The sequence below is a fragment of the Canis lupus genome, chromosome 12 (assembly GCF_048164855.1).
Source record: "Canis lupus baileyi chromosome 12, mCanLup2.hap1, whole genome shotgun sequence".
In the NCBI taxonomy this organism is placed as follows: domain Eukaryota; kingdom Metazoa; phylum Chordata; class Mammalia; order Carnivora; family Canidae; genus Canis; species Canis lupus.
In genome coordinates this window covers 43,382,677-43,410,671 of record NC_132849.1, presented here as the reverse complement: position 1 = coordinate 43,410,671, position 27,995 = coordinate 43,382,677, and the positions used below count along the sequence as shown (strand labels likewise).

The following is a 27,995-nucleotide window of genomic DNA, read 5'->3' as shown; positions in this document are numbered from 1 at the left end:
AGTGCTGACATTGGCAGATATCCCAGAATCACAGTCAATTGTTTTCTTACTTGAAGCCTGTGGTGAAGCCTCAACTTCCAGGTTAGATGGGAAGCGCTCACTCTGAGCCCCGAGGACTCCCATGGGCAGTGACTGGTCTCCAGAAGCAAGGTCAGCCTCCAGTTCCTCACTGACAGGGAATGTGATGTCGCTCACAGGTTCTTCCTTGATCTTTACAGGTTTAGTGTCCTCTGTGGCCTTCTCAGGGTTGACAATCCTTTCATACTCCTCAGATAGTTGCTTACTAATCTGTTGGCAAGCAAGAGTCAATCTTCCAAAGAAATGTTAAAAGCAAAGTGGATGGTTAGCTTGTGGCATCGCACGTAAAACCAACATAATATGAATAAAGCAACCACTGCCAAAGGAAAGAACTGGTTTTTTGTTTCATTGTTTTAAAAGAGATTTTTATTTACTTATTCATGAAAGACACACACACAGAGAGGCAGAGACACAGGCAGAGGGAGAAGCAGGCGCCATGCAGGGAGCCCGACGCAGGACTCCATCCCGGGACCCCAGGATCACGTCCCGGGCTGAAGGCAGGTGCTAAACCGCTGAGCCACCCAGGGATCCCCTGATTTTTTGTTTTGTTTTTTACTTTTTTTTGAGCACAGCAGACACATGGAAGGAATTTGTTGAAGGTGCTGAGTTTGCATTTGTAAATGAGAGAGACACAATGAAGAAAAGTTGTTTTAGCAGAGAGTTTCTTATTAATTAATAAATAGTTGCATAAAGGTAAAAGAGACTTTGTTAAAGACAAATCAGAGTGGGGACAAAAGATCACATTTTTGGCTGTAAAAACTAATAGTTGAGATCTGTCCCCTAGGTGGATAATGAAGGGTATAGGAAATCTGGATCACTTAGCAAAGACTGTCAGGTGTTAAAAATCCCTAATCGTATTTTAGATTTGGGGAAACCAAAACAATGAACAAATGACTTGCTTAAGGCCACAGGGTTTGAAGAGATTAGGTAGTTCTGGCTGCAACCAAAAATGGTATCTCTATCCCTTCTTCTGCCCTTGGGCAGTATCACTTCACTCTGTTTGGTTTTGCTTTTTATAGCACTTAATGCCACCTGAAATTGTTTTGATCACTTTTTATTTACTTGTTTTTGTTTCTCTCTTTAAGAATGCACGCTCAAGGGACTTACCTTATTAACTGCTGCTGTCTCACATATGCCTCACTCACAAAAGGCACTCAATAAATATTTATTGAATAAAGCATGGTAACCATATTCTCTCAGACTCCATATTCCTGTCTATAATTTTTTTTCCAGCAGAAGTGTTATCAAAAAATGTGGCCGCTCATTGACTAAAGGAGGCCCCAGGGTCTGGCCAGGTCAGTGATGAAGTCAAGAAAACACAGCTAGGGCCATGAGGAGAGCAGGTCAAGTCCACTCTATTCCAAGCCCCTGTGCTCTGTTCCCTAGGGCAAGTATGGGATCCTGCTGAACACCCCTAGATTACACCCAGTTCTCACAGGGTGACCTCACCTGTAGCATGTAACTGTGATAGTCCTTGATTCGGTGCTGCCAGAACTTCTGGAGGGAGAGCACACTGCCAATGCCCACTTCATGGAATACTTGCTCCATAATGTCAGGGAAAGGAGTCTGCCCCAGCCGGGCTTCCCGATCCACAGCGAAGCGCAGCAACTTGGTGAATTTAAGGCAATATTCATGTGCCACATCAGTAAGGGTCTCCAGGACACTTTCATTAGCACACTCGAAGCCTGCATGGGCCAGGATTGTGGCCACTGCCTGGTAGAGAAGCTGCCGGCAGGAGTGCCAGCTGAGTTCAGTCACCGGTTCCCCTTTCCCGCTGAAAGGCGAGACATGGCAGTGTTACTAGTGCTCTTGCAAAGGGCTGACCCATCCTGTCTCCCTAGGAGTTTTACAATTTTAGTCAAACCACTGGCCCAGCTTTCTAGGGGAATTCTATGCAGTTACAGAGCCCGGTTTATCTTGCTGCTACACAGGGCATGTCTCAACAACCCACGATCATATCTCTGAGCTCCTCCAATTACATAAAAGTCTTAATAGACAATACATGTCCACAATAAACAATATAAAAGTGTCAGGTGAATATAAAGTTTCTTTTATCAACTGCTCAGTTTTGACTACTTTCAGGATGAAAAAAAGTTTATAGCTCAGGCACTGTTCAAGAGCGCTCTAATTATTTCACCACATAGCTTCCTCATACGCTGGATGATACACGGAGTTTCAGAAATTCAGTCCCAATTAGGAGATTCTTATACAACTACAACAGACCATTTGTAAAACTGGACAAGCAACTCAATTTCATAAAAGCAATTTAAAATGTATACAGTTTACAAAGCATTTTTATCCTATCCTGTGCACAGTGGGTAGTAGATCCATATTATGATTCCCATTTGGCTGCAGGTTTCAGAGGTTGAGGTTCAGAGGTGCGGACCTGCCGGAAGTTGTTTCGATATTATCAGAAGGTGGAGCTTCTGATTTCAGATCCCATGTTCTTCATAATACACCATTTTACTCCTAATCACTGCTGTAGAAATCTTAATCTAAGAAATAACTTCAAAAAGGTCTCTGACCTCCTAAAAATAACTTTTAACACATTTCTAATCAATACCTGTCTCCTGAAAATTCCTATCTTCTGCCTCCCTCTGACAAATAAGAAAATGGATAAAATCAGGTATAGAAGATTTCTTGGGCAGCCCAGGTGGCTCAGCAGTTTAGTGCCGCCTTCAGCCCAGCGCCTGATCCTGGGGACCCGGGATCGAGTCCCACGTCGGGCTCCCTGCATGGAGCCTGCTTCTCCCTCTGCCTGTGTCTCTGCCTCTCTCTGTCGCTGTCTCTGTCTGTCTCTCTCTGTGCATGTCACTCATGAATGAATGAATAAATAAATAAATAAATAAATAAATAAATAAATAAAACCTTAAAAAAAAAATCTTTTCCCTGGTCCATACTTGGCATGTGTCACTATGTGCTGTACAAGAGGGCTAGAGGAGCTGTGTACCCACTTTACTACTATCTGCTCAGAAGCAATTACTGCAGTCCACATAATAGTTGGAAAGCAAGAAAACCAACTGCCAAATAAGTTTTCAAAGATTATTTGAGAGTGTGTGTGAGCAAGTGGGGGGTGGGGGGGAGCAGAGGGGGTGGGAGAAAGAACCTTAAGCAGGTTCTGCACTGAGAAGGGAGCCCAACATGGGGCTCATCTCAAAACCCTGAGATCATGACCTGAGCTGAAACCAAGAGTCAGACACTTAACTGACTGAGCCACCCAGGTGCCCCCCAAATAACTGTTCATTTACTATTTCCACCATCATTTCCTATAGCTAGTCTCCAAAAGCTAAAAGGGCCAAAAGCAAAAGGCCTCAGAAATGCCTAATAAACAGCTAAACCAGTATTGCTTTATTTGAGTAACACATGGACTTACTTCAAAGGAAAATAATTCTTTCAGCACCCCATAGCTGATGCAAATTATTTTTGCTAAACGTTTCTTAAATATGGATAAAACAAACTAGTATAAACTTCTGATGTTAACAGCTCTTCTGAATTAAAATTAGAAGTTTGTGATTGGAAGAACAAACATGGTTGAAATAACTATACTACCCAAAGCAATCTACGCACTTAATGCAATCCCCATCAAAATATCACATGCATTTTTTCACAGAGCTAGAGCAGGGATGCCTGGGTGGCCCAGTGGGTTAAACATCTGCCTTCGGCTCAGGTCATGATCCTGGGGTCCTGGGATCAAGTTCCTACATCAGGCTCTACTCATCTGGGAGCCTGCTTGTCCCTCCCCCTCTGCCCCAAGCTCCCCTTGGTCATGCTCTCTCTCTCATTCTCTGTCAAGTAAATAAATAAAATCTTGAAAGAAAAAAAAAAGAACATTCCTAAAATTTGTATGGAAATACAAAAGACTTCTGGTAGCCAAAGCAAGCTTAAAAAAGAAAAGCAAAGCTGGAGGAATCACAATTCCAGACTTTGAGTTATATTACAAAGCTGTAGTGATCAAGACAGTATTGTGCTGGCACAAAAAAAAAAATGGATGCATAGATTAACAGAATAGAAAACCCAGAAACGGACCCACAACTATGATCAGCTAAACTTGCACAAAGCAGGAAAGAATATCCATTGGAAAAGAGACAGTCTCTTCAACAAACGGTGTTGGGAAAACTGGACAACAATATGCAAAAGAAGGAAACTGGACCACATTCTTACACCATACACAGAAATAAATTCAACATGGATGAAAGACCTAAATGTGAGACAGGAAACCATCAAAATCCCAGAGGAGAACACAGGCAGCAACTTCTTCGACATTGGCCATAGCAACTTATTAGATATATCCCCTGAGGCAAGGGAAACAAAATAAAAAATAAACCATTGGGACTTCATCAAGTTAAAAAGCTTCTTCACTGTGGAGGAAACAACCAAACTAAAAGGCAGTCTTTGGAATGGGAGACGATATTTGCAAATGATATATCCGATAAAGGGTTAGTATCCATCCAAAATCTCTAAAGGACTTCTAAAACTCAACACCCAAAAAACCAAATAATTCAGTTAAAAAATGGACAGGAGACATGAATAGACATTTTTCCAAAGAAGACATACAGATAGCTAACAAACACGTGAAAAGATGCTCAACATCACTCATCATCAGGGAAATACAAATCAAAACTACAATGAGATACAGATCACACCTGCCAGAGTGGCTAAAATTAACACCACAGGACACATGGTGGAGACATGTGAAGAAAGGGGAACCCTCTTACACTGTTGGTGGGAATATAAACTGGCGCAGCCACTCTGGAAACGGTATGGAGATTCCTCAGAAAGCTAGAAAGAGAATTGCCTTACAATTGTGCTACTAGGTATTTACCCAAAGAATGCAAAAATGTTGATTCGAAGGGATACATGCACCTCCATGTTTACAGCAACATTATCAATAATAGCCAAATTACTGAAAGAGCCAAATGTCCAATGACTGACAAATGGATAAAGAAGATGTAATATAGGGATCCCTGGGGGGTGCAGCGGTTTGGCGCCTGCCTTTGGCCCAGGGCGCGATCCTGAAGACCCGGGATCGAGTCCCGCGTCGGGCTCCCTGCATGGAGCCTGCTTCTCCCTTGCCTGTGTCTCTGCCTCTCTCTCTCTCTCTCTCTCTGTGACTATCATAAATAAATAAATAAAATCTTTAAAAAAAAAAAGAAGATGTGATATATATTTATATATGTACGTATATACACACAGTGGAATATTAGCCATAAAAATGAATGAAATCTTGCCTTTGCAATGGCATGGATTGAACTAGAGAGTATTTTGCTAAGTGAAATAAGTCAGAGAAAGACAAATACCATATTTCACTCATATGTGGAATTTAAGAAACCTAACAGATGAACATAGGGGAAAAAAAGGAAAGAGGCAAAGCATAAAACAGACTCTTAACTATAGAGAAGAAACCGTTGCTGAAGGGGAAGCAGGCGAAGGGATGAGTTAAACAGACGACGGGTATTAAGGAGGACACTGGTGATGAGCAGTGGGTATTGAATGTTAAGTGATGAATCACTAAATCCTACACCTAAAACTAACATTACACTGTATGTTAACTGGGATTTAAGTAAAAACTTGAAAAAAATGAGAAAGTTTGATGCAAAACTACAAAATTCTAAATAACAGCATCAATTTAATATGATGGCAATATTCTTAAAACTAAATTGCCTTCCAAATGTAAATATGGTACTGATCACTACAGAGCAAGTTTTTTGAAGCTGTATCTATATGAACATGTGAGATGCATGTAATGATAGTTACCCCTACCTTTTTCACTATTCCAAGGATTTCAGAACCTTCAATTATACAGTGTGCACCAGGACATCATTTGGTCAACTGGAACTGCAACCCTTACATAGTAATAAGTCCATTTCTGTTCTTTTCTCACTACTTTGGGACAATTAAAATAGTAGTAACTATTATCAATAACAGATGAAATTAAGTGGTATACAATATTACTTACATATATTTTTTCCAAATATATTTAACCTTCAATCTAATCTTGAGGAAATAATCAGCAAACCCAGTGAGTGGGACATTCTACATCTAAATGACCTGAACTCTTAAAGATTAGTATCCTGTGTTTTAAAAAAGGGGAAGCTAGTTTTTTTTTTTTTTTTAAGATTTTTGTTTATTAATGAGAGACACAGAGAGAGAGAGGCAGAGACACAGGCAGAGGGAGAAGCAGGCTCCATGCAGGGAGCCTGACACCGGATTGGACTCGATCCAGGGTCTCCAGAATCCTGCCCTGTGCTGAAGGCAGTGCTAAACCGCTGAGCCACCCGGGCCGCCCAGGAAGCTCTTCTGGTTTAAAATTCATTAAATAGGGGCGCCTGGGTGGCCCAGTTGGTTGAGTGTTTCACTCGTGATTTCAGCTCAGGTCATCATCTCAGGATCTCAGGAAGGAGCTCCAAGTCAGGCTCTGCACTCAGCAGGGAGTCTGTTCTGGGATTCTCTCTCCCACTTCCTCTGCCCTTCCCCTGCTCACACGCTTTCTCCAACAAAAACATAAACAAAAACAAGACACTAAACAGCTAAATGAAAATCATTTTTAGGTTCTGGATTAGAGGAAAATTTATTTATAAAGGATATTTTGGAGAAATCTGAATATGGACTTAATAATTGATATTATATAATTAGTGTTCATTTATTTTGGTGTGATATTGGTATTGGGGTTATGTAGGAAATTTTCTTTATTCTTAGGTTAAAGTGAACAATTTAGGGGTGGAAGAATACTTAAGAATTAAGGGGTGAGGGATCCCTGGGTGGCGCAGCGGTTTGGCGCCTGCCTTTGGCCCAGGGCACGATCCTGTAGACCCGGGATCGAGTCCCACATCGGGCTCCCGGTGCATGGAGCCTGCTTCTCCCTCTGCCTGTGTCTCTGCTTCTCTCTCTCTCTGTGTGACTTACATAAAAAAAAAAAAAAAAAAAGAATTAAGGGGTGAAATACTGAGATATGTGCAACTTTAAAATATTTGGCAAAGACTGTACGTGTATATATTTACAATTGTTATGCATTTATTTATGTGTGTATGTGTGTGTATACATGCTTATACACATGTGAGAGAAAACAGATGTGGCAAAATGTTAACAATTGGTGAATCCTGGTAAAGAGTATTTAGCCATTTCTTGTACTATTATTTAAATTTTTCTTTGGTCTGACAAATTTCAAAATGAAAAATAATTTTTTGGCACCAGATGCAAACTTACACACTGAAATGCAGTAGTAGCATTATATCATAAAGCAGTCGTTTAGAGGATATGGAGCAGGGCTTCTCAAACTTAAATACACATATGAATCTTCTGGAGATCTTGTTAAAATGAAGAATTTTTTTTTTTAAGATTTTATTTATTTATTCATGAGAGACAGAGAGGCAGAGACACAAGCAGAGGGAGAAGCAGGCTCCCTCTGGGGAGCCCAATGTGGGACTCAATCCCAGGACCCCAGGATCATTACCTGAGGAAAAGCAGATGCTCAACCACTGAGCCACCCAGACGTCCCTAAAATGAAGATTCTGATTCAGGAGGCTGGGTAGGGCCTGAAACTCTGAATTCGTAATAGGTTCCCAGGTGATGTTGATGCTCCTAGTCTGAGACCAGATTTTGAGTAGCAAGGATCAAGAACATTTTTACATTACTTCTAAAGTGATGTTATCACAATGAAAATATAGCTGGACCCTTGAACAACATAGGGGTTAGGGGCACCAACTCCCTGTGCAGTTGAAAATCCACAAACAGCTCTGACTCCCCAAAACTTAATGATTAACAGCCAACTTTTTTTAAAAGTGTATTTTACCTTATTTTTTTAGTAATCTCTATATTGATATGGAGCTTGAACTCATGACCCCGAGATCACGATTTCACGTGCTCTTCTGTCTGAAACAGCCACGCACCCCAATGATTTATACTAGCCCACTACTGACTGGAAGCCTTAGTGATAATATATAAAGTTGATTAACACTTCTTTTGTATGTTTATATGTATTATATACTGTATTCTTACAATAAGTCAGCTAGAAAAAAGAAAATCGTAAGGAAAATCCATTTCTAGTACTGTACTGTAAAAACATCCACATGTAAGTGGACCCACACAATTTAAACTCATGTTGTTCAAGGGTCAACTGTACACAACTTAAAAATTCTTGTATAGAACTTATGGATTCCTAATAATATGAGAGTAAATCCATGAATCTCAACTTGAGGATACTAACCTAAACCCATAATATACATTTTAAATCAAACAGAAAGACTAAACTCTGAGGACTGAGGCCATGGCTTCTTTAACATACTAGTGCAGTATCTTGCTCCTAGTAAAATGTTTGGCATGTAACAGGCACTCAATAAATATTTGTTACCTCAAAAGTAAAAGACACAGACTCCGGATATGGAAGATCAGGATTCAAGTCTTAGACTTCCTTCCAATTACCTGAGCAACTTTGGCCATGTCGATTACTCTTATACTCCGTTTCCTCATGGAATTAGGACTGCATGCTTAACAGTGCTGTTGCGAAGACTTTTTGGAAAAAAGAAATAGCAAAGCCTTGTCTTACCGATAAAAGTCACTCTCTGGGTCACTGTGCCGGATCTGGAATGGTGCATTGGGATTCTTACAATCTATAGGCAGGAGGTCATCAGGAAGAGGAGGTGACCCAGGGCAAGAGGGAAGAGGTTCACTCTCTTCGGTCTTTACACCTTCTGTCTGTTGCTGACTCTGGGCCTGAGCTGTGGCAATGAGATTGCGCAGACGTCGGTTGTGCTGGATCAGCTGAATAGTATGGATGGTGAGGCTGCATGGCTCTGAGGGGATGTCCAACATTGTAGGGGGCTTGGGCTTGTTGGCTGAGGGCTGGTGCAGTGGTGGGTCATGGACTTCCACTAGACGGAACTCCCGTGGGAGCAAATCAAAAGAACTTCTGTTGGTCTGGCTTGATGAGATGGGTATCTCTCCCCAGTATCTCAACATTTTGGAATAAGAAAGGAAGAACCTTCTAGATAAATGTAGTAGTGACCTAAAAGCAGTGTTTTTAAATCTCTAGGTTATAGGCTTCTATAGTAAAAAAAAAAAAAAAAAAAAGTGAAGTCTAGCCAGTTATTTACATAGAAAGTAGGCTGTTCAAGACCACTCAGAAAATGTCAATGTCAGCAACACTGTAGGACCAAAGATGTTCTCCCTGAAGAAATTAAGAGAAATATAACTGTTAGATGCCATTCATCACAGTCACATACAATGACAATTCCTACTGGACTGAACCACAGGTGGAATTTGGGTCATTAGTAGACTAAAAGCTGCAATGGTATTGGGAGGGCTAGTGTCCATGTTTTCAATATTACCCCACTAACTCATTACGAGAACTACCATCATGCTCAATCCTGAACAATCTGCAAGGCAAGATCCTCAAATGAGACCTGGAGTATTTCTCAGGGTATCTCGACACATCCGTCCTGAATCAGTAGGAGAAAGGGGGGTGGGGTGGGGGGTAGAGTTAAAGATAGGAAGAGGTGGTTCTTACTATGTGTGTCAAACACAGGCAACCTTTTCCCTGGTCCCGATGAAAAAATCTATTGACCAGTAATCTAAATGGCCTTACGCATTCAACCTCTGACATATATACAGAAGAATCTCAGTGATTTCTGCTGCCTCCTAATTGGTATCCCTTACTTCAGTATCTCCCTGTATCTAATCTATGCTCCAGTGCTGCTAGACTTCATCTTTTTAAGACTCCCATCTAACAACTTCTCTTTGCTTACTGGAAAAAGTCAGCCAGGAGTCTTGGAGCTACCATTCATCAAAATCTGCAATCTGACTTAACCCACCTTTCCGGATTCGTTGCCCATATGTCTCTTCAAGTTCAACAAACGTTTATCAAATGCCAGGCATTATGGAAGAAGACAAACACCACTGCAAGATCCCTGACCTGAGGTGAGGGAGAGAAATATATAAACAGAACATTTCAATATGGAAGTGTATGGTAAGGGCTGTTCTAGAGACACAGACCTGGTGCAGTGAAAGCACAAAGAAGGAGCTTCCTGGAGGAAATTTCCACCCTGGTTCTAACCGTATCATGACTATTCAGTTTCTTGAGCATGTCATGTATTTCCAGTTGACCCTTTAAGTGGTGATCTCTGCCAGAAATGCCCCTCCACGCACTACATCCCTGGCAGACTTGTATTCGATTTAAGTATAGTTTATAAGTATAGTATTTAAGTATAGTTTAGGTCACCAGTCTCCATCACCGCCCCAGGAAATCTCCCTTCCTTATATTCTCACAGCACTTCTCATGTCTTCACCACAGCATTTATACCTGGATTGAAACTAAGACTTCTCTCAGTCGAGTTTGTCCTTCCATCTACCCCCATGATCTTTGTACAGTGTCTGGCGCACAGTATATTTGGCATTTGTTGCGTGCTTACCATGTGCCAGGCTTTGTCTTTACTGTTTAATTCAATCTCCACATCTATCCCATTTTTCAGAGGCAGAAGCTGAGGCCCACCGTCTTGCCCAACGTCGCAAATGACGGAGGGAGAAAATCAAGACAGGCTCCAGAGTCTGCGCCCCTAACCACTACACTATGCAGTCTCAGTAACTGGCTTCCGAAAAAACAAAATGAACAAAGAAATGGGTCAACGAAGGGACCAAACAGAACAAAATAAAACCTTAATTTCACCGAAAAGAACACGAAGAATAAGTTCAAAGAAAGCCCCGGTCCTCGGCAGCTCCCAGTCAGGGTGAGGAGGCGCAAGGGCCTGGAGTCATTGATGCCGGGCGGGGCGGCTCGGAGACGAGGAGGTCTGGGCCTGGACCGTGGCACGGAAGCGCGACTATTCACTGCCGCGTCACGGGAGTTGGGCTGGAAGACTGCACGACTCGGAAAGGCCTGAGGCGAGGGTCGCCAGGCCCGCGAAAGCTGGCTAGGTGACGGGTGGTCCTAGGCTGTCGGAAGCGCTTCTCCTCACGCAGGATATGCCACAGGAAGCTATTACGACAGGTTGCACCCTCTAAAGATGTCCCCATTTTCACAGCACCTCGGTCTCCTTTTACTGTTTTTTCCTTCCCGTGATGTTGCCCTCTTCGTAACGTCGTGTGTGGGTGGTGAAGGAGCAACTCCGCCATCGCTGCCCAGAGAAGCCGCTGGGAGCTGAGAGAGAGAGAGAGAGAGAGAGAGAGAGAGAGAGAGAGAGAGAGGAGAGGAGAGGCGGAGAGGCGGAGAGGGAGAGGAGAGAGGAACTTAGAGACTGCGAGGGTAGGTTTCCCAGGAACAGATTTTGAGAGTGCACCCGCCCGAGGATGGCTGATAGTCCCTCTCCGTCCGAGTCGCTGGCTTCGCAAGAGCGCAGTGATGACTTCAAGAAACCAACCCTGCCGGTGCCCCCGGTCGTGCGGGGCAAAGCTCCGGCCACCAGTCCTTCGAACCCTGAGGAGGTAAAGAAGGAAAGGCCCACGGCGCTGCCAGAGCCCGACCCCGGGGAGCCCGACGTCCCGCCAGTCCAGCCCGACAGCGGGGACACCAGGAGTCCACCGACGGAGCAGCCGCGGCCCCCCTCAGCGGCTCCTTCAGCTGGCGGCCCGGCCCGGGCTCCCCCTTACCGGGAGCCGCCGTGGGGCGGCCCCGCCTCGGCCCCCTACAGCCTAGAGACGCTCAAGGGCGGCACCATCCTTGGCACCCGCAGCTTGAAAGGGACGAGTTGCTGCCTCTTCGGGAGGCTGTCTAGCTGCGACGTGTGCCTGGAGCACCCTTCGGTGTCCCGGTACCACGCCGTGCTGCAGCACAGGGCGGCCGGCCTCGAAGGAGAATGCGACGGCCAAGGGCCGGGCTTCTACCTTTACGATCTGGGAAGCACCCACGGCACTTTTCTTAACAAAACCCGCATCCCACCCCGCACCTATCGTCGCGTCCACGTCGGGCACGTTCTTCGCTTTGGAGGCAGCACCCGGCTCTTTCTTCTTCAGGTAAGTAGAACAACGTAATGCGGAAATCTCTGGAGTGCACCGGCCTGGGTTCCAGAGTTGCTTACGCTTTCTGTGAAGAAGGAGGTTCTCTCCGTCCCCGAGGACAAAGTGGGGGAATCTGGCTCCTCTGCGGACACGTGTCCCCGTTGCCATATTTCTGAAAGTGACTCCCACACTCCTGAACTCTGAAAGAATTCTTTCGCTTGGTTCATCAGGGACCAGAGGAAGACCGAGAGGCAGAATCCGAGCTGACCGTAACGCAACTGAAGGAATTGCGCAAGCAGCAGCAAATGATGTTGGAGAAGAAGATGTTGGGAGAAGACTCGGATGAGGAAGAAGTGGACACCACCGAAAGGAAGAGAAATACTAGTAGTCAAGATGATGAAATGGGCTGTACCTGGGGAATGGGTAAGAGATTAAAATTGCTGCCGGAACCTAATATTGTAAATTCACTACAAGTGGTATGTATATAGAGCTCTGATCTTGATTATCATCACTGGAGGGGCTGGAACTACATTCAATTTTTTTTTTTTTTTTTTTAATGATAGTCACAGAGAGAGAGAGAGAGAGAGGCAGAGACATAGGCCGAGGGAGAAGCAGGCTCCATGCACCGGGAGCCCGATGTGGGATTCGATCCCGGGTCTCCAGGATCGCGCCCTGGGCCAAAGGCAGGCGCCAAACCGCTGCGCCACGCAGGGATCCCCTGGAACTACATTCAATCAAAAACCATGGAATGTTCAGTGTAGGATAGTGCCTCATTTTTTTTGTACTTTATGTATGTAAATTCCCTGAAATGTGAAATAGCTGATCAGAGAAAGCTTGTCCCTTGGCCAGAAGAATAAATGGAGTTTTCTATAATGCCAGGCAGTTTGGAGGATGGGTATTCAGGAACTAGGAATATAAAAAGAAGATCATCTTAATGTAGTGTTGGGAAGATTGGATAAATATGATGAAATTACTTCGTAAGTGTAAAACAAAGCTAGAAACCCTAAATATGCTAAAGTAAGGGTTTAGAGAAGGGAGTAATCACTGAGGACTTAGACGTGCACTGTCCAATATAGTAGCCATTACCCATATGTGGTTATTGGACACTTAAAGTATGACTAGTCCAAACTGACTTGTACTATAAACCTAAAATACACACTAGATTGAAAGGCTTACTGTGAAAAAATAATGTAAAATATTCGTAATATTTTCATATTTTTTTATTTTTTTAAAGATTTTATTTATTCATTCATGAGAGACACAGGGAGAGAGGCAGAGACACAGGCAGAGGGAGAAGCAGGCTCCACGCAGGGAGCCCGATGTGGGACTCGATCCCGGGACTCCAGGATCACGCCCTGGGCTGAAGGCAGGGGCCAAACAGCTGAGCCACCCAGGGATTCCCCCAATATTTTCATATTGATTACATGTAATAATTTTACCTGATCCCCTCCCCCTCCTTTTTTAAAGATTTTATTTATTTATTCACTAGAGACACACACAGAGAGAGAGAGAGATTGAGAGAGAGAGGGAGCGGCACAGGTAGAGAGAGAAGCAGGCTCCATGCAGGGAGCCCGACACAGGATCCGACCCGGGGTCCCCAGGACCACGCCTGGGGCTGAAGGCGGCACCAAACCGCTGAGCCACTCAGGCTGCCCTGATTCCCCTTTTTAATGTGGCTACTAGAAAATAAAAAAGTTTTTTAAAGATTGTATTTATTTAGAGAGAGAACAGGTGTGAGCCAGGGGAGGGGCAGAGAGAGAGGGAGAAGAAGAAACAGTATCTCAAGCAGACTCTGCACTGAGTGTGGAACCGGACAAAGGGCTCAACCCTGTGGTTCACACCCCTAAGATCATGATCTGAGCTGAAATCAAGAAGAGTTGGAGCCTTAACCACCTGAGCTACTCAGGCACCCTGAAGATAAAAAATTGCATGTATGGCTTTCATATTGCTGTTGGGCAACACTGACTTAAAATTTGAGAACGTTTTTAAGTTTACAAACAGATGTGTCTTGAGCTGGAACTTGAAGGAAAGGAAAATTAGCCCCTAGGAAGCTTAGTATTGAGAATGGTTTTCAGGGCAGAGATTGATGATTTAAAAATTGTTTTGTTTTTTGTTTTTTTTTTAAGATTTTACTTATTTATTTATTTATTAATTTTTATTTATTTATGATAGTCACAGAGAGAGAGAGAGAGAGAGAGAGAGAGAGGCGCAGAGACACAGGCAGAGGGAGAAGCAGGCTCCATGCACCGGGAGCCCGATGTGGGATTCAATCCCGGGTCTCCAGGATCATGCCCTGGGCCAAAGGCAGGCGCCAAACCGCTGCGCCACCCAGGGATTCCCTACTTATTTATTTATGAGAGAACAGAGAGAGAGGCAGAGACACAGGCAGAGGGAAAAGCAGACTCCACACAGGGAGCCCAATGCAGGACTTGATCCTGGACCCAGGGATCATGCCCTGAGGCAAAGGCAGCCGCTCAAGTGCTGAGCCACACAGACGTCCGTTTTTAAAATATTTTGTGTTAATGATAGTGGTGTGAATGGTTATCTAATGGTTAGTGACATAAATGATATAACTCAGATTTGATTGCTCTCTCTCCCACTGGACAATCTGTGTACTGCATTCTAGCTAGCTTCATTCTGGTTGGTCGATTTTCCGTGCTCTTTGTCTTTCTCTTTTAGCCAAATGAGCCACAATATCTTTTTCTTTTTTTCAGTTTTTATTTAAATTCCTGTCAGTAGGGACACCTGGGTGGCTCAGCGGTTGAGCGTTGGCCTTTGGCTCAAGGCATGATCCTGGAGTCCCGGAATCAAGGACCACATCAGGCTTCCTGCATGGAGCCTGCTTCTCCCTCTGCCTACATCTCTGCCTCTCTCTTTATGTCTCTCATGAAAAAGAAAATTAAAAAAATAAACTCATTCATTCATTCATTCATTCCTGTCAGTTAATCTAGTGTCATATACATTTCAGGTGTACAGTATAGTGATTCAGCACTTCCAGACAACACCCTGTGTTCATCACAGCAAGTGCACTCCTTCATCCCCATCACCAGTTTAACCCATCCCCCACCTACCTCCCCTCTGGTGACCATCAGTTTGTTCTCTATAGTTAAGAGTCTGTTTCCTGATTTGTCTCTCTTCTCTCTCTTTTTTTCCCTTTGCTTGTTTGTTTTGTTTCTTAAATTCCACATGAGTGAAATCATATGGTATTTATCTTTCTCTGATTGATTTACTTCACTTAGAATAATAGTCTCTAGCTCCATCCCCATCATTGCAAATGTACTTATACAGTACTCATGTCCTTGTCAATCCCTTGTTAAGTATTTTCAGTATACCCTTTGCAAGGGGTGTGTGTGACCTGCTATTTGTAGAATGCCAGAAGGAGGCAGAAGTAGTGGTAGCCTGTTCCCTTGCCTGGCCAGGACCCAGTAATTAATCCTCTCAATTCCTTGTCTGGACTCCTGTTACAGTAATAGATGCAAAGCGCAGTAATAGATGTTATAAGAGCAAGAGATGAGGGCTAAGGACAGGTGGCGTTTATACTCACAGTACTATGTGTTTGTGCAGCGTTTTAGTTTTCAGTGTGCTTTCACATACATTATCTTATTCACCCAGGAGATGACTGTGGCCAAGTAGGAAACGCCCTCATCACCAATTAGAAGACCTGAATTTAGGTCCTGATTCTGCATCTCACTATCATATAAACTTATTCAAGTTACTTTACTTTTTTTTCTTTTTTTAAAGATTTGTTTATTTATTTGAGAGAGGGAGCGAGAGAAAAGAGGGAGAATCAGCAGTGGGAGGAGGGGCAGAGGGAGAAGAAATGTCCAGCAGACTCCCTGCTGAATGTGGAGCCCAGCACAGGGCTTGATCCCACGACCTTGAGATCATGACCTGAGCCAAAATCAAGAGTCAGATGCTTAACTGATGAGCCACCCAGGCCCTCAAGTTACTTTATTTCTAACCTCTAATTTCCACATATGTAAAAATGAGGATAGAAAATCCTATTTCATTAGGTTGTTATAATTGTTAAATTGAATTAATTCTCAACAAACATGTATTGATCAGTAACCATGTATCAGCCATTATCAAAAAGATTGGGGCTCTGGAGCAGAATAAGACACTATCTGCTCCCGAGAGGCCTTTGGTTTCATGGAACGATGCCCAGGACTTTGACTGCTCGTATCAGGTACCTGGAGAGCAGAAGGAAAGTTCTGATACGCGCAAAACCCTTCTGTGGAAGAACTCAGAGAAGATATCTGTGTACCTAGGGATCAAAACCATAAATGTGGGACACCACCAGGTTTGACTGGGACTATCCTAACATCTAAACTCTGGGTTGCTGAAACAAATTACGTCTGTATTTGGGTCTTTTTTGATCCCTGGATTCCCACGTGACAGACAATAGGGCCCTATTCACCCTGTTGCTCTACCCTCCTCTAATTTCCGTTACCCCCGTATGTGTGCCCTATTTAGAAGTTCCAGCATGAGCTAAGCACCAAGTGGATACTGAATACTGTGAGCACAGGGGCCCATGTGCTTCTTGGGAAGATCCTCCAAAACCACATGTTGGACCTCCGCATCTGCAATCTAAGCTCTTCTGGCGGGCGCTGGCCATGCTGCAGGTAGGCCATGATGGGTCGGGGCTGTGTGGGGCTGTGTTGGGCCTGGTCTCATGCCTAGACTGCCACAGAGATAAGGGGACACGTGGGGCTAAGGGCTGACTTTTCTTCTGCACCTCCACTTCCTCCTATCAGAGTCATCCTCCACTCTAGGGAGTGTATGTGCATGCATGGGTAAATGTCTGAGATTATAACTATCAGACAAGATTATTTCAGTTACAAGTATGTGACAGAAGTCTAATTCATAGTGGTTTAAGCTAAACAAGGCAAATGACCGGCCCATGTAACTGAAGTCTCAGGGGAGCTGGATCCAGATACTCAAAGCAATGTGCTCCAGAATGTCAGCCCTTTACTTTCCTCTGTGTCCCTCTCATTCTCAGGCAGGTTTTCTCCAGTAGGTGGCATAACTGGCCGCCAGCAGTGCCAGCCTAGCATCCCACCAAGGTAGCAACCCAAGTGGAAGGAGAGTTTATCTGTCCCTGTGATTCCCACGAATGCCTGGCAGGAAGGGCTCTTGCTGGCTTGTCTTGGGTCACATGCCATTCCTGAGCCAGTCACTATTCTCCAGGGGAAAGCAGCTCTCTACCCAGGCCTGGCTCATGTGCTCTCGCCATGGGATGGCACTGGAGGAATAGGGTGGGAAGGGAGCCTCAGACAAACAGCATGGCCTCAGAACGGCAGAGCCATAGTTCCCCAGAGGAAGATCAAGGTACTGGTACTAGGAGGATGAGGAATGGCTGCTGAGCAGAGAGCACAACAGATGGTCATGAAAGGATTTTTTTTTTTTTTTTTTAAGTATAAGTATGTCCGGTGCAAGAGTTGAGGCATACTAATCCTATATTTTTCATTATTCATTTGAAATTCCTATTTTGCTGTATTTTTATTTGCTAAGTCTCAGAACTCTACATAAAGGGAATCAGTCAATCAATGAGCATTTAGTGAACACCCGCCGCATCCCTAAAACAACCTTCTCAAATGAGTAGAACCAACCAACCAGGAAAAGAAAAGTGCTTTATGCTTTTTTAGTTCCTGGGGTTGGTATGTTTAGGGGAAATCAGAGATAGATCCAGAGTATGATCCAGTCTTTGCCATTCCAGAGTGGCTCATCTAGTGGAGGAGAGACAAAACCTACATTGAAAAAAGAACAATGAAGTGTCTAACTGTATGATCCTTGCCGAAGTCCAGTAGAATTTCAAGGAACGTCCAGTTCAAATGTACTAGAGCAAAACAGAAGCCACCAGGGCTGCCCTCTGTTTCTTTTTAATTCCCCCTCTTTCTCTCTCTCTCTCTTTTTAAAGATTTTGTTATTTATTTGAGAGAGAGAGAGAGAGAGAGCATGAGCTGGCAGAAGAGGCAGAGGCAGATGGAGAGGGAGAGGCAGACTCCCCACTGAGTGGTGAGCCTGATGCAGGACTGGATCCCAGGACATGAGCTGGATGCAGATGCCCAACCAACTGAGCCACCTAGGCAGCCCTCACCTGTTTCTTTTTTAATGCAGCACTTAGAAAATCTTAAATTACATATGTGGCTCACATTATATTTCTGTTGGGCAGTGCTGAGCTAGCAGAGGGAAAGGGTGGTGACAAAACAGGATCAGCTTTGGCAGGTGAGCAGTCTTGGCAGAGGTGTAAAAGATGGATGGGGTTAAGGAAGAAACCAGGAGGGGCTGCTGGCGATTTGGCTGAAAGTATGACCAATTTGCTCTTAATCCTCCAGTTTGGGACGCTTGGGTGGCTCAGTGGTTGAGCATCTGCCTTTGGCTCAGGGCGTGATCCCAGGGTCCCAGGATCGAGTCCCACATCAGGCTTCCTGCACGGAGCCTGCTTCTCCCTCTGCCTATGTCTCTGCTTTTCTCTCTGTATCTCTCATGAATAAATACATAAAATCTTTAAAAAGTCCTTCAGTTTAACCTAGCCAATCAAAGCCCACCACTAACCCTTTTTCTTCACACCTGGGGACTGTGAGTTTGGGATCACCTATAGGGACCAATTCTCTACAGCCTCCATGGCCAGTCTTCAGGATCCCATGCACCTGTCCCATCTCCCACTTCTTTCTCCTCCTCGACTCCATTCTCCACTCCCCCTGGCTTCCTAGCCCAGCACTGACCTTCCCACTTCTTCCACAGCGGTTCTCTGGACAGCCCAAGGCTCGGTGCATCGAGACCCTCCTCCAGGTGATCCACTTCCCCCAGCCACTGTCGGATGATATTCGGGCTTCTCCGATCTCCGTCCACATCCAGACCGCACACGAGAAGGAACAGGTATCCTGCCGGCAGCTTGTCATTCAGCAAACATTTAGCGAGTCCTTTGTATGTAGGAGAAATTCTGCTTGGTACTGGGTTTACAAGGCTCAGTGACATTCTGCCAAGAAGCTCCCTGTTCCTGAGGGAGACGTGATTGTGACAGGAGGCACAGACGTGCGAATGGCGTCAGAGGGGTGCAGAAATGGGGCCTTCAGTTCTGCTTAGGAGGGGAGTCAGGAAAGGGGGAAGGGGGCCTTCGAACTGGGTCTTAAAGATGAATAGGAGTTTTCGGGTCCGGGTGAAGGCTTCTCTCTGTTCTTAACCCACCTCACTACAATTTCTGGTGTTGGTAACTCTCTTCTATCCTAGCGTCCAACCTAGTGGCTTCTGACTCCCTCCCACACGCTACACTCTGGGTCTTCCAGGGTTCCTTCCCCATGGCCTCACTCTCTCGGGCTTCAGGTGTCCCGACCTCTTCCCCACAGGTGATCCCCATAGCCCTGCTGAGCCTCCTGTTCCGGTGTTCCATCCTTGAGGCGCAGGCGCACCTGGCTGCAGCTCCGTCAGTCTGTGAGGCTGTCAGGAGCGCCCTCACCGGGCCAGGGCGCAAGCGCAGCACGGACCCCTTGGAAGCACTAGAGCCTGCCCTGCTGTGAACTGGTGTGAACTGGTGTTTCTGGGCGGTGAAGCCCTCGGAGGCCCATTGGACTAGCAGCACGTGTGGTGGGAGGAGAGGCCCAGTCCCCGTGCCACCCGCAGCCCAGGATGGGGAGAAAGAGCCTCTCTATCTTGGGGAAGTTCTTAGCGGTCTCCACTGTTACTGGCATGTTCTGACTTCAGAAATAAAGTGAAATGCCTTGTTTTGGAAAGTTAACCTTCCTCACTCAGTAGATCAGAATCAATAAATTAGAGGTGGGAGAAGATGAGTGGCATGGTTGGTCCCAACAACCGGTTTGTTTCTTTACTCCTCCCTCTGTCCCCACCAAGCCCATTTCACTGGCCACTGATCCAGACCTTATTCCAACCTCTCTGTATCCTCATCTCCAATACCTAGGTTCATGTGTGTGCGCACCTGCACAGAATCACACAAAGAAGGAGAGCGGGGAACATAGATAATTCCAGAGGAAGAGGGAAAAACTTGTGTCCCCAACATAGGACACCCAGAAAAAGAATCCCAATTAGGCAGGACAGGTTCCTTATCACTAGAATGAAAACTACATCCACAGGTTAGACCCTGCCCAAGTGTGTAAGGGGAACATAAGGAACTCTGGGGTGCTGAAGAGCCTTTGGTGGTGAGACATGACAAACACTCAGAAGCCCCTGTCTGGGGGTGCCTGGGTGGCTGAGTCAGTTTTATGTGTCCTGTCTGGGGGTGCCTGGGTGGCTGAGTCAGTTTTAAGTGTCTGCCTTCAGCTCAGGTCATGATCCTGGGGTCCTGGATCGAGCCCTGGGTCAGGCTCCCTGCTCAGTGAGGAGTCGGCTTCTCCCTCTTCCTCTGCTCTCCCCCACTCCTGCTCATGCTCTCTCTCTCCTCTCTCTTGAAGAAATAAATAAAATCTAAAAGAAATAAAGCCGTATTCTGTCCATTTTAGACATCAGCTGTCACCTGTTTTGATATATCAAAGGCAAACCTTGCTCATCCCAGACCCATGCCAGCTGTTTGGTGCCTAGGATATACGATTCTGAGAATAGAGAGTTGGCTCCCCCTTGTGCCCGAGAAGTACACACATGTAAAACCTCTGAAGCTCTCTGGAAACTTGAGGCACTAGAGTGGCCTCCAAGAAGCCAAACAGATTTTAGTTTTATAAGCATAGAGTAGCCAACTTTTTTTTTTTTTAATTTTCTTCATTAGTTAGAGACACAGAGAGAGAGGCAGAAGCGGACTCCATGCAGGGAGTCTGATGTGGGATTTGATCCCAGGACTCCAGGATCTTGTCGTAGGCGGAAGGCAGCGGCTAAATCACTGAGCCACCCAGGGATCCCGAGTAACCCACTTCTCAAAGGCAGCTGTAAGTGCTCTCTAAATGTCTGTGTGCCTCCAGCCTCTATCTGAGCTCTCTTTTCCTGCTGTACATTTACATTGGACCTTAGATCCTTAAGCAGTGCCACTTTCCTCAGCCACTACTCCCCTGACTTCTCAGTGTCATCCCTTTGTTTTTCATCCTCCAAAACGCCTCTTCCTAACTCTATGGCTCAAAATGTGTACAGTGAAGAAAGGGTCTTCCTGCAAAAGCTCTCTGCTTCTTTTTACCCTGAACTCTCCTGCTTGTGTTTTCTTTGGGTAAATTCCTCTCTCTTCTTGGCATCACAGCTGGGTCAGGGTAGAAGAGATACCCAGCTTTCTAGTACTGGAGAGGGAAAAGTACCCCCTTGATCCTGTCAATGATGCCAGCATGTGCAGTAGCCCCACTTCCACATGTGGAATGGATATGGTTCAGGGTCATATTTCTCCAAGGATGGATGCAGGAGGACTGTAGAAGTCCAGAGGTTGTTTTGGTTTGGTTAGGTTTGGTTTGGTTTTTTGCCATGTACTTGAATGGTGCAATGCTATCAAGTTGATTCAACTGCTGGACAGTTGTGTAAGATGTTCAGGTGTAACGAACTAGGTGGAGTAGGTGCTGGAGACAGTCAAGCATATGGAGGAGATAAGATGGCTATGGTCTGATGCCCACCCCCAGGAATTCATGAGAACATAGGAACAATTCCAACACAAGACAGAGAGAGTTGAAGTGGATTCGAACAGCAAGCTAGGTACGGAGAGCTGCCAGAATTATTTGGGGGGATATTATAAGGTAGGCCAAGAGTCAAGGAAAATTTTGGAAGAAAGGAGGTTGAGGTAGGGTGATGGAACATCCAAAGAAAACTTGGAAATGTTCGGACACTGTTGTGGTTCCAATATCAGAGAGTCAGGTCATTGTCAATAGAATCTGACCTCTAGGCAGAGCTAAAGAGATTCAAAGATTTTTTAGAATTATGCAGAGACAAATGGTAGGATGACAACATTTACCATTATTTTGGAGAAAGTAAACTTCTGAGATAAGAAAGGTGTAATCTGTTATCAACAACACAAGGCAGTAATTCTGCTGAAATGATGGAAGGATTTGTCCCAGAAGACTGGGATTGTCCCAGAAGATTGGATTGTGGAAGACGAAGTCAACAATTTCCTGCTATACTCAATTGCTTGAAGACAAGTAAGAGGTAAGGGTGGAAGATATTTGGATATTGCATATATTTCAAACTTACTATATTAAAAACTGGAGCCCACGATCTCTCCTCCAAATAACTGTTCTTTTCGTAACGTAGTTGGTCTTGAATAGTAGATAGGCTGGGGCCAGGCACGTGGGACAGTAAGGCCGGTGATTAAGGGGCCCCAATGTGGCTCCAGGGATGGAACACAGCAAATGTCTAATATCTGATCCCAATTCAGCTATAATTTGGACAGGTGGGTCAATCTCAGGCACTGAATCTAGGCAGTGTAAAATATTTCTTTCCTGGAAGAGAGAAGATTGGGGCTTACCTGTAAACTAGTGACTACATTGCTCTGTCATGGGAGAAAGAGACAGGCAGGGGAGCCAGGAGCATCTTGTAAGGCCAGAAAGTAAAAAGCATCCATAAAAACAAAAGGATTGGGTCATATTGAAAGGAAAAAGGAGCCAACCCGAGAGAGCTCCCAAAGGCCAAAGTTGGAACAATTTGAGCAACAAAAGAAATAATGTTGTATTGGACTAAAACACAAAGTACAAAATAAGTATGCATGAGTTTGTACTGCTATAACAAAAGAATTGAACAAATAAGAGGAGACAAATTTTCTCTATACAAGAATTCCAAATAACATTGTGTAGATAGGGCAGCCCAGGTGGCTCAGCGGTTTAGCGCCGCCTTCAGCTCCGGGAGTGGTCCTGGAGACCCAGGATCGAGTCCCACATGGGGCTTCTAGCATGGAGCCTGCTTCTCCCTCTGCCTGTGTCTCTGCCCCTCTCTCTCTGTCTCTCTCTCTCTCTGTTTCTCATGAATAAATAAAGAAAATCTTTAAAAAAACAACAACAACATTGTGTAGATATACCCCACTCCACCTCTCACTCCTTCCAGCCACAATGTAGGCTCCATTTAGGGGCTTGCTGCCAAAGCACTGAGAATAGAAAGAGAAAAAAGAGAGCTCCACGCAGGAGAAAGTTGGCCAGCACAACCTTAGCCAGGTCATGAAGATTAGCAACACCCAGCTGATCTCATGTACTGCCTGATGTGATGTAATGAGAGGGGCATGTCGCCTCTGTGGTTTTTTTCCCCCAAAACACAGAACCTCAGTCTAAGCATACAGAAAACAGAAACCTAAATTTAAGAACCTGCCAGTACTCCTCAAAACTGTCACGGTCAGAGAAAACAAGGAAAGACTGAGAAACTGTCATAGACCAAGGGGATTAAGGAGGCATGACAACTAAATCCAACATGGACCCTCGATTGGATCCTAGGCAAAAAAAAGGATGTAAGTGGGAAAATTGGTGAAATCTGAATGAAGTTTGGCATTTAGTTAAAAGTAAATGTACCAATGTTATCACATAGATTTAACAAATGTACCAACGTTCTACAGTAACGTTAGGTGAAGCTGAGTGAAGGGCATACATGGACTCACCGCTATCTTTGCAACTTTTCTGTGAATCTAAAATGATTCCAAAACAGAGTTTATTAAGAAAATAAAATTCCTGAGTACAATAATGTCTATGCGGGAAGGGGAAAATATAATTAAAATATTCCGAGGGGGACACCTGGGTGACTCAGTGGTTGAGCATCTGCCTTGGGCTCAGGTCATGATCCTTGGGTTCTGGGATCGAGTCCTGCATCAGGCTCCCTGTTGGGAGCCTGCTTCTCCCTCTATGTCTCTGCCTCTCTTTCTCTGGGTCTCTCATGAATTATAAATCTTAAAAACAAAAAAAGATTTTGAGGGACTTGATTTATCATCCATAAAGAGGAGGTTTTAAGAATTTGGTATGTTAAGAAAAAATGTATATATATACATTGCATTTCAAAGGATACCCACTAAAAATGGGGTTGCAAATTATCTGTAAAGGGCTAGATAGTAAATATTTTAGTCATTGCAGACCCCCTGTGGTGTTTGCTCTAACTACCTACTGTCATAGCATCAAAGTAGACATAGACAATGTGCAAAATGAGTGTGGCTGTGCTGGAATACATTGTTATTTACCAAAAAACAGGCATCAGGTTAGGTTTGACCCACAGGCCATAATTTGTCAATCCTTGCACTAAAAGAACAAGACCAGAGTTTATCTTCCAATGAATAAAGGGAAAAAATTGAGTAATTCATTAAAAATACCTAGTTATCTAACAAAAAGGCAAGAAATGAGAAAAAAAAACGAAATATAAAACAGGGTGAAACAGAAAGTGCCAAGTAAAAGGGTAATTTTGAATCTCATGCTTTAGTGATGACATTAAATATAATGGAACATGTAATGGAACTGCAAATGGAATACATGATGTTCAGGGTGGGAGAGTCTGTGTTGTATGAATGGAGGTCTCAGTTGTTGGGTTTCCTATGAACAATTTCCACGAGGATCCATACTCTAATAAAGACAGTTGGGAAGGAGGTGGGTAACTGGGTGATGGGCCTGTGATGTAATGAGTGCTCGGTGTTGTATGCAACTGATGAATCACTAAACTCCACCCTGAAATGAATAATACACTATATATTAACTAACTTGAATTTAAATTAAAAAAAATAAAAACTTAAAAAAAATTAAAAAACGAAGACAGAAGAAAGTAGGAAGAACAAAGCAGTTTGTTAAGGAAGTAAACCCTCAAGGTGGGAGAGTGGGCCGGCTCAGTGGTGGCAACTGCCCCGAGGTTACAGGAGTCTTTTCTTTTTATGTGTGTGTGTGTATGGGGTGGTCTCTAATGGAGGCTTCCAATCCTTTGTGGGACTCCTTCCACAGGTTGGGAGAGGTTAGTTTCTGACTTTACAAAGTTTGTCCCAGAACCGTCAGGGCAACCTTCCCTCTTGGGATTGGGGGTAGGGCTAAAACACAACGTGAATGCATTATAATGAGTCTGGGGGTTACCCTGGAGCAGAGGTGGGAGAGGAGAGTGGCCCGTCCTGCATCTGGGGCTCTTGGTCTATTAGCCAAGGGGTCCTGGAAGCCACAACTTCAAGATGCTGTGCCCCCTCCAGGCTTCTAATGTGTAACCATTTATCACCATCCTTGCCTCCAGCTTCTGTCTACCTAACTGCCTACTCTATCAGTGCTCCAATAAAATCTGTTTGTTTTAGATGTGTCTCTTGCACATTGCATATATTTAGATTTTGTTTATCCAACATTAAAACAAAAAGATATAGAAAAGTTGTAAGTAAAAGAAAGGGAAAAGATACACTATGCAAGTATCAGTCAAGAGAATATTGCTATAGCAATATTAGTATCAGACAAAAGAAGTAAAGGCTAAAAGTATTGTTAAAGAGGGTCTTCATAGTGATACAAGATTTAATTCACCAGGAATAAATAATGTTTTTAAATAACACTTAAAAATACATAAAGCAAAACTCCTCCGTGTTCAAAGGGGAAATACACCCACGATCATTATGAAAGATTTTACATACTTGTCTTAGTAACTAGTGGGAAAAAAGCAGACAAAAGTTAAGGAATAATATAGACTTGAAAACACTGAGATGAACAGAATTGACCAAATGGTCATAGAGACGCTCCCCCCACCCCCGCCACCAAAGGAAAACTCTGGAGAAACTTCTTTTAAAGATTTGTTTATTTGAGAGAGAGAGAGTGCAAGGGGAGGGCAGAGGGAGAGAGAGAGAGACAGAGAATCCCAAGTAGACTCCCTGCTGAGGGTGGAGCACGATGTGGCCCTCCATCCCAGGACCCTGAGATCTTGACCTGAGCAGAAATCAAGATTCCAGTGCTTAACCGACTGAGGTGTCCTTGAAGAGACTATTTTTAACACCTGCCGAATACATTGTATTTTTAAGCAAATAATTTTTTTAACTGACCATGAAGTGGGAATAAAGTCTTAGAATATTTCAAGGGAGTGAAATTAAAGTCTACATTCTGGCCACAGTGCAACTTTGTTAGATAACTAGAAAATCCCCCTGTGCTTAGAAACTTAAAATGAACTACCAAATAACCCATGGATTAAAGGAGAAATCATCACGGAAATTAGAAAACAGTTGAAAGAGAATGATAAAATTTTTACATATCATAACTTGTGGAATGAAGCTAAAGTAGTACTTAGGAGAAAATTTATACTCTCAAATGCATATGTTAGGGAAAAGGGATTAAAAGTGAATGATCTAGGCATTTATCTCAAGAAATTAGGGGAACGAAACAGCAAGATAAATCCAAAGGAAGTAGAACTGTCCCAATAAAACTGGGGCAAAAACGAAAGTAGAAGTAAGGCAATAATAAAGACAAAGAGAGAAATTCTTGAAGTAGAAAGCAAACATACAGAAAATTGGTCCTTTGAAAGAATTAAGACTGACATATCTTTAGCAAGAAGACACAAATAACCAATATCATAAAACCAAGGAGACAGAACTGTGCTTGAATAACTTTATGTCAATACATTTGAAAGTGTAGATTAAATAGAAAGCTTACTAGAGGGACGCCTGGGTGGATCAGTGAGTGGTTGAGCTTCTGCCTTGTGCTCAGGTCCTGATCCTGGGATCTGGGATGGAGTTCTGCATCAGGCTTCTTGCAGGGAGCCTGCTTCTCCCTCTGCCTATGTCGCTCTGCCTCTCTCTCTCTGTGTGTGTCTTTATAAATAAACAAATCTTTAAAAAAAGAAAAATCACTAAAAAATATAACACACCAAAGATGATTCAAAAAATTTACACATTCTCAATAGCATTGTAACCTGCAAGGAAATGAAATCTTTAGTCAAAAATCTTCACTCAAAGGGCAGCCCCGGTGGCGCAGCGGTTTGGCGCCGCCTGCAGCCCGGGATGTGATCCTGGAGACCGGGATCGAGTCCCACGTCGGGCTCCCTGCGTGGAGCCTGCTTCTCCCTCTGCCTGTGTCTCTGCCTCTCTCTTGCTCTCTCTGAATGAATAAATAAATAAATCTTAAAAAAAAAAAAAACAACTTCACTCAAAGAAACCTCCAGGCCTGTATGGCTTTGCCGACAAATTATAGCAAATGTTGAAGGATCAAGTAGTTCCAGTCTGATGCAAACTTTTTCAGGGCATTACAGAAAAAGACAAAACAACATTCCCCAACTCAGGAGTCTAGCACAACCCTCATACCAAAAGCCTGACAAAGACAGAACAAGAGAGAAAAATTATAGGATGGCCTCACTCATGAAAATAGGTAACAAAAATCCTAAACAAAATATTAGCAGCTAGAATACAGTATTATGTTTAAAAACAAAATGCCCAATTAACTCATGAAAGTGTGTTCACAAGTTAGTAATTATTAGTAACCAGAGAAATTTAAGTGAAGCAATGGAATACCGTTACCACATATACCCGATTGGCTAAAATGAAACAGCCTGACAATACCACACGTTGGTGTGAAAAAGAGGCAGGAAGAAATGCCATTCGCCGATCCCGGGTCTCCAAGGATCACGCCCTGGGCTGTAGGCGGCGCTAAACCGCTGAGCCACAGGGTCAGGCCCTAGATCAGGGATTCTTAATGTGCCGTCCTTGGTCCAACAGCAGCATCAGCAGCACCTGGAAACTCCTTAGAAATGCCAAATTCCTAAGATCCACTCCAAACTTACTCAATCAGCAATACTAGGGGGAGAGCCCAGCAGTCTGTGTTTTAACAAACCCTCCTGGTGATTTTGGTGTATATTAAAGCTTGAGAACCGCTACCGGAAAGAACTAGGAATATATATCCAGCAAGATACATGGGCAAGGATGTGTTTAACAGCACTGTTTATAATAGCCAGACATGGAAAACAAGCCAAATGTCCGTCAATATCGTAATTGGAAAATAAGTTATGCAGTAGTTATGCAGTGTAATGAACTAATAAAAATGAATCCTAGGTGTACCAAAGAGCATAGATGGCTCAAACATAATGGTGAGTAAATATTCAAGACACTAAGAATATATATTTTTATATACGCATAGAAAAAAGTGGGGTGCCTGGGTGGCTTCAGTGTCTACCTTTGGCTC

The 27,995-nt window shown here is 44.0% G+C and overlaps 2 protein-coding genes and 1 long non-coding RNA gene across 10 annotated transcripts in view; 1 reads left to right on the top strand and 2 right to left on the bottom strand.

Annotated features, from left to right (window-relative positions):
- LOC140601918 (STAGA complex 65 subunit gamma-like) overlaps nucleotides 1-11,224 on the bottom strand; it is a 29,576-nt gene extending 18,352 nt beyond the window's left edge. For 4 of the 7 annotated variants that reach the window (XR_012004997.1, XM_072771381.1, XM_072771377.1 and 1 more), the window contains exons 1-5: nucleotides 10,482-11,045; nucleotides 9,885-9,985; nucleotides 8,621-9,241; nucleotides 1,528-1,852; nucleotides 51-288 (exon numbers count right to left, since the gene is read on the bottom strand). Coding sequence is in view for 6 of the 7 variants with exons in the window: in XM_072771381.1 (XP_072627482.1) it covers nucleotides 51-288; nucleotides 1,528-1,852; nucleotides 8,621-9,033 (976 nt within the window). In the remaining variant the exon portion in view is untranslated. Of the gene's footprint in view, nucleotides 1-50; nucleotides 289-1,527; nucleotides 1,853-8,620; nucleotides 9,242-9,884; nucleotides 9,986-10,481; nucleotides 11,046-11,093 lie in introns of those variants that run through there. The other 3 variants (XM_072771383.1, XM_072771380.1, XM_072771378.1) reach the window with 3 other exon arrangements.
- On the top strand, nucleotides 10,936-19,738 carry LOC140601925 (kanadaptin-like). The gene is made up of 5 exons (XM_072771412.1): nucleotides 10,936-12,018; nucleotides 12,234-12,426; nucleotides 16,477-16,625; nucleotides 18,748-18,882; nucleotides 19,350-19,738. The coding sequence occupies exons 1-3, from the start codon at nucleotides 11,356-11,358 to the stop codon at nucleotides 16,488-16,490; spliced, it is 870 nt and encodes a 289-aa protein (XP_072627513.1). The 5' UTR covers nucleotides 10,936-11,355; the 3' UTR covers nucleotides 16,491-16,625; nucleotides 18,748-18,882; nucleotides 19,350-19,738.
- The window catches only part of LOC140601931 (uncharacterized), a 14,201-nt gene continuing 1,852 nt past the window's right edge, over nucleotides 15,647-27,995 (bottom strand). Inside the window, exons 2-3 of one of the 2 annotated variants that reach the window (XR_012005005.1) lie at nucleotides 18,729-18,926; nucleotides 15,647-16,267 (exon numbers count right to left, since the gene is read on the bottom strand). This is a non-coding gene — a long non-coding RNA (uncharacterized lncRNA). Of the gene's footprint in view, nucleotides 16,268-17,481; nucleotides 17,751-18,728; nucleotides 18,927-27,995 lie in introns of those variants that run through there. The other variant, XR_012005004.1, reaches the window with a different exon arrangement.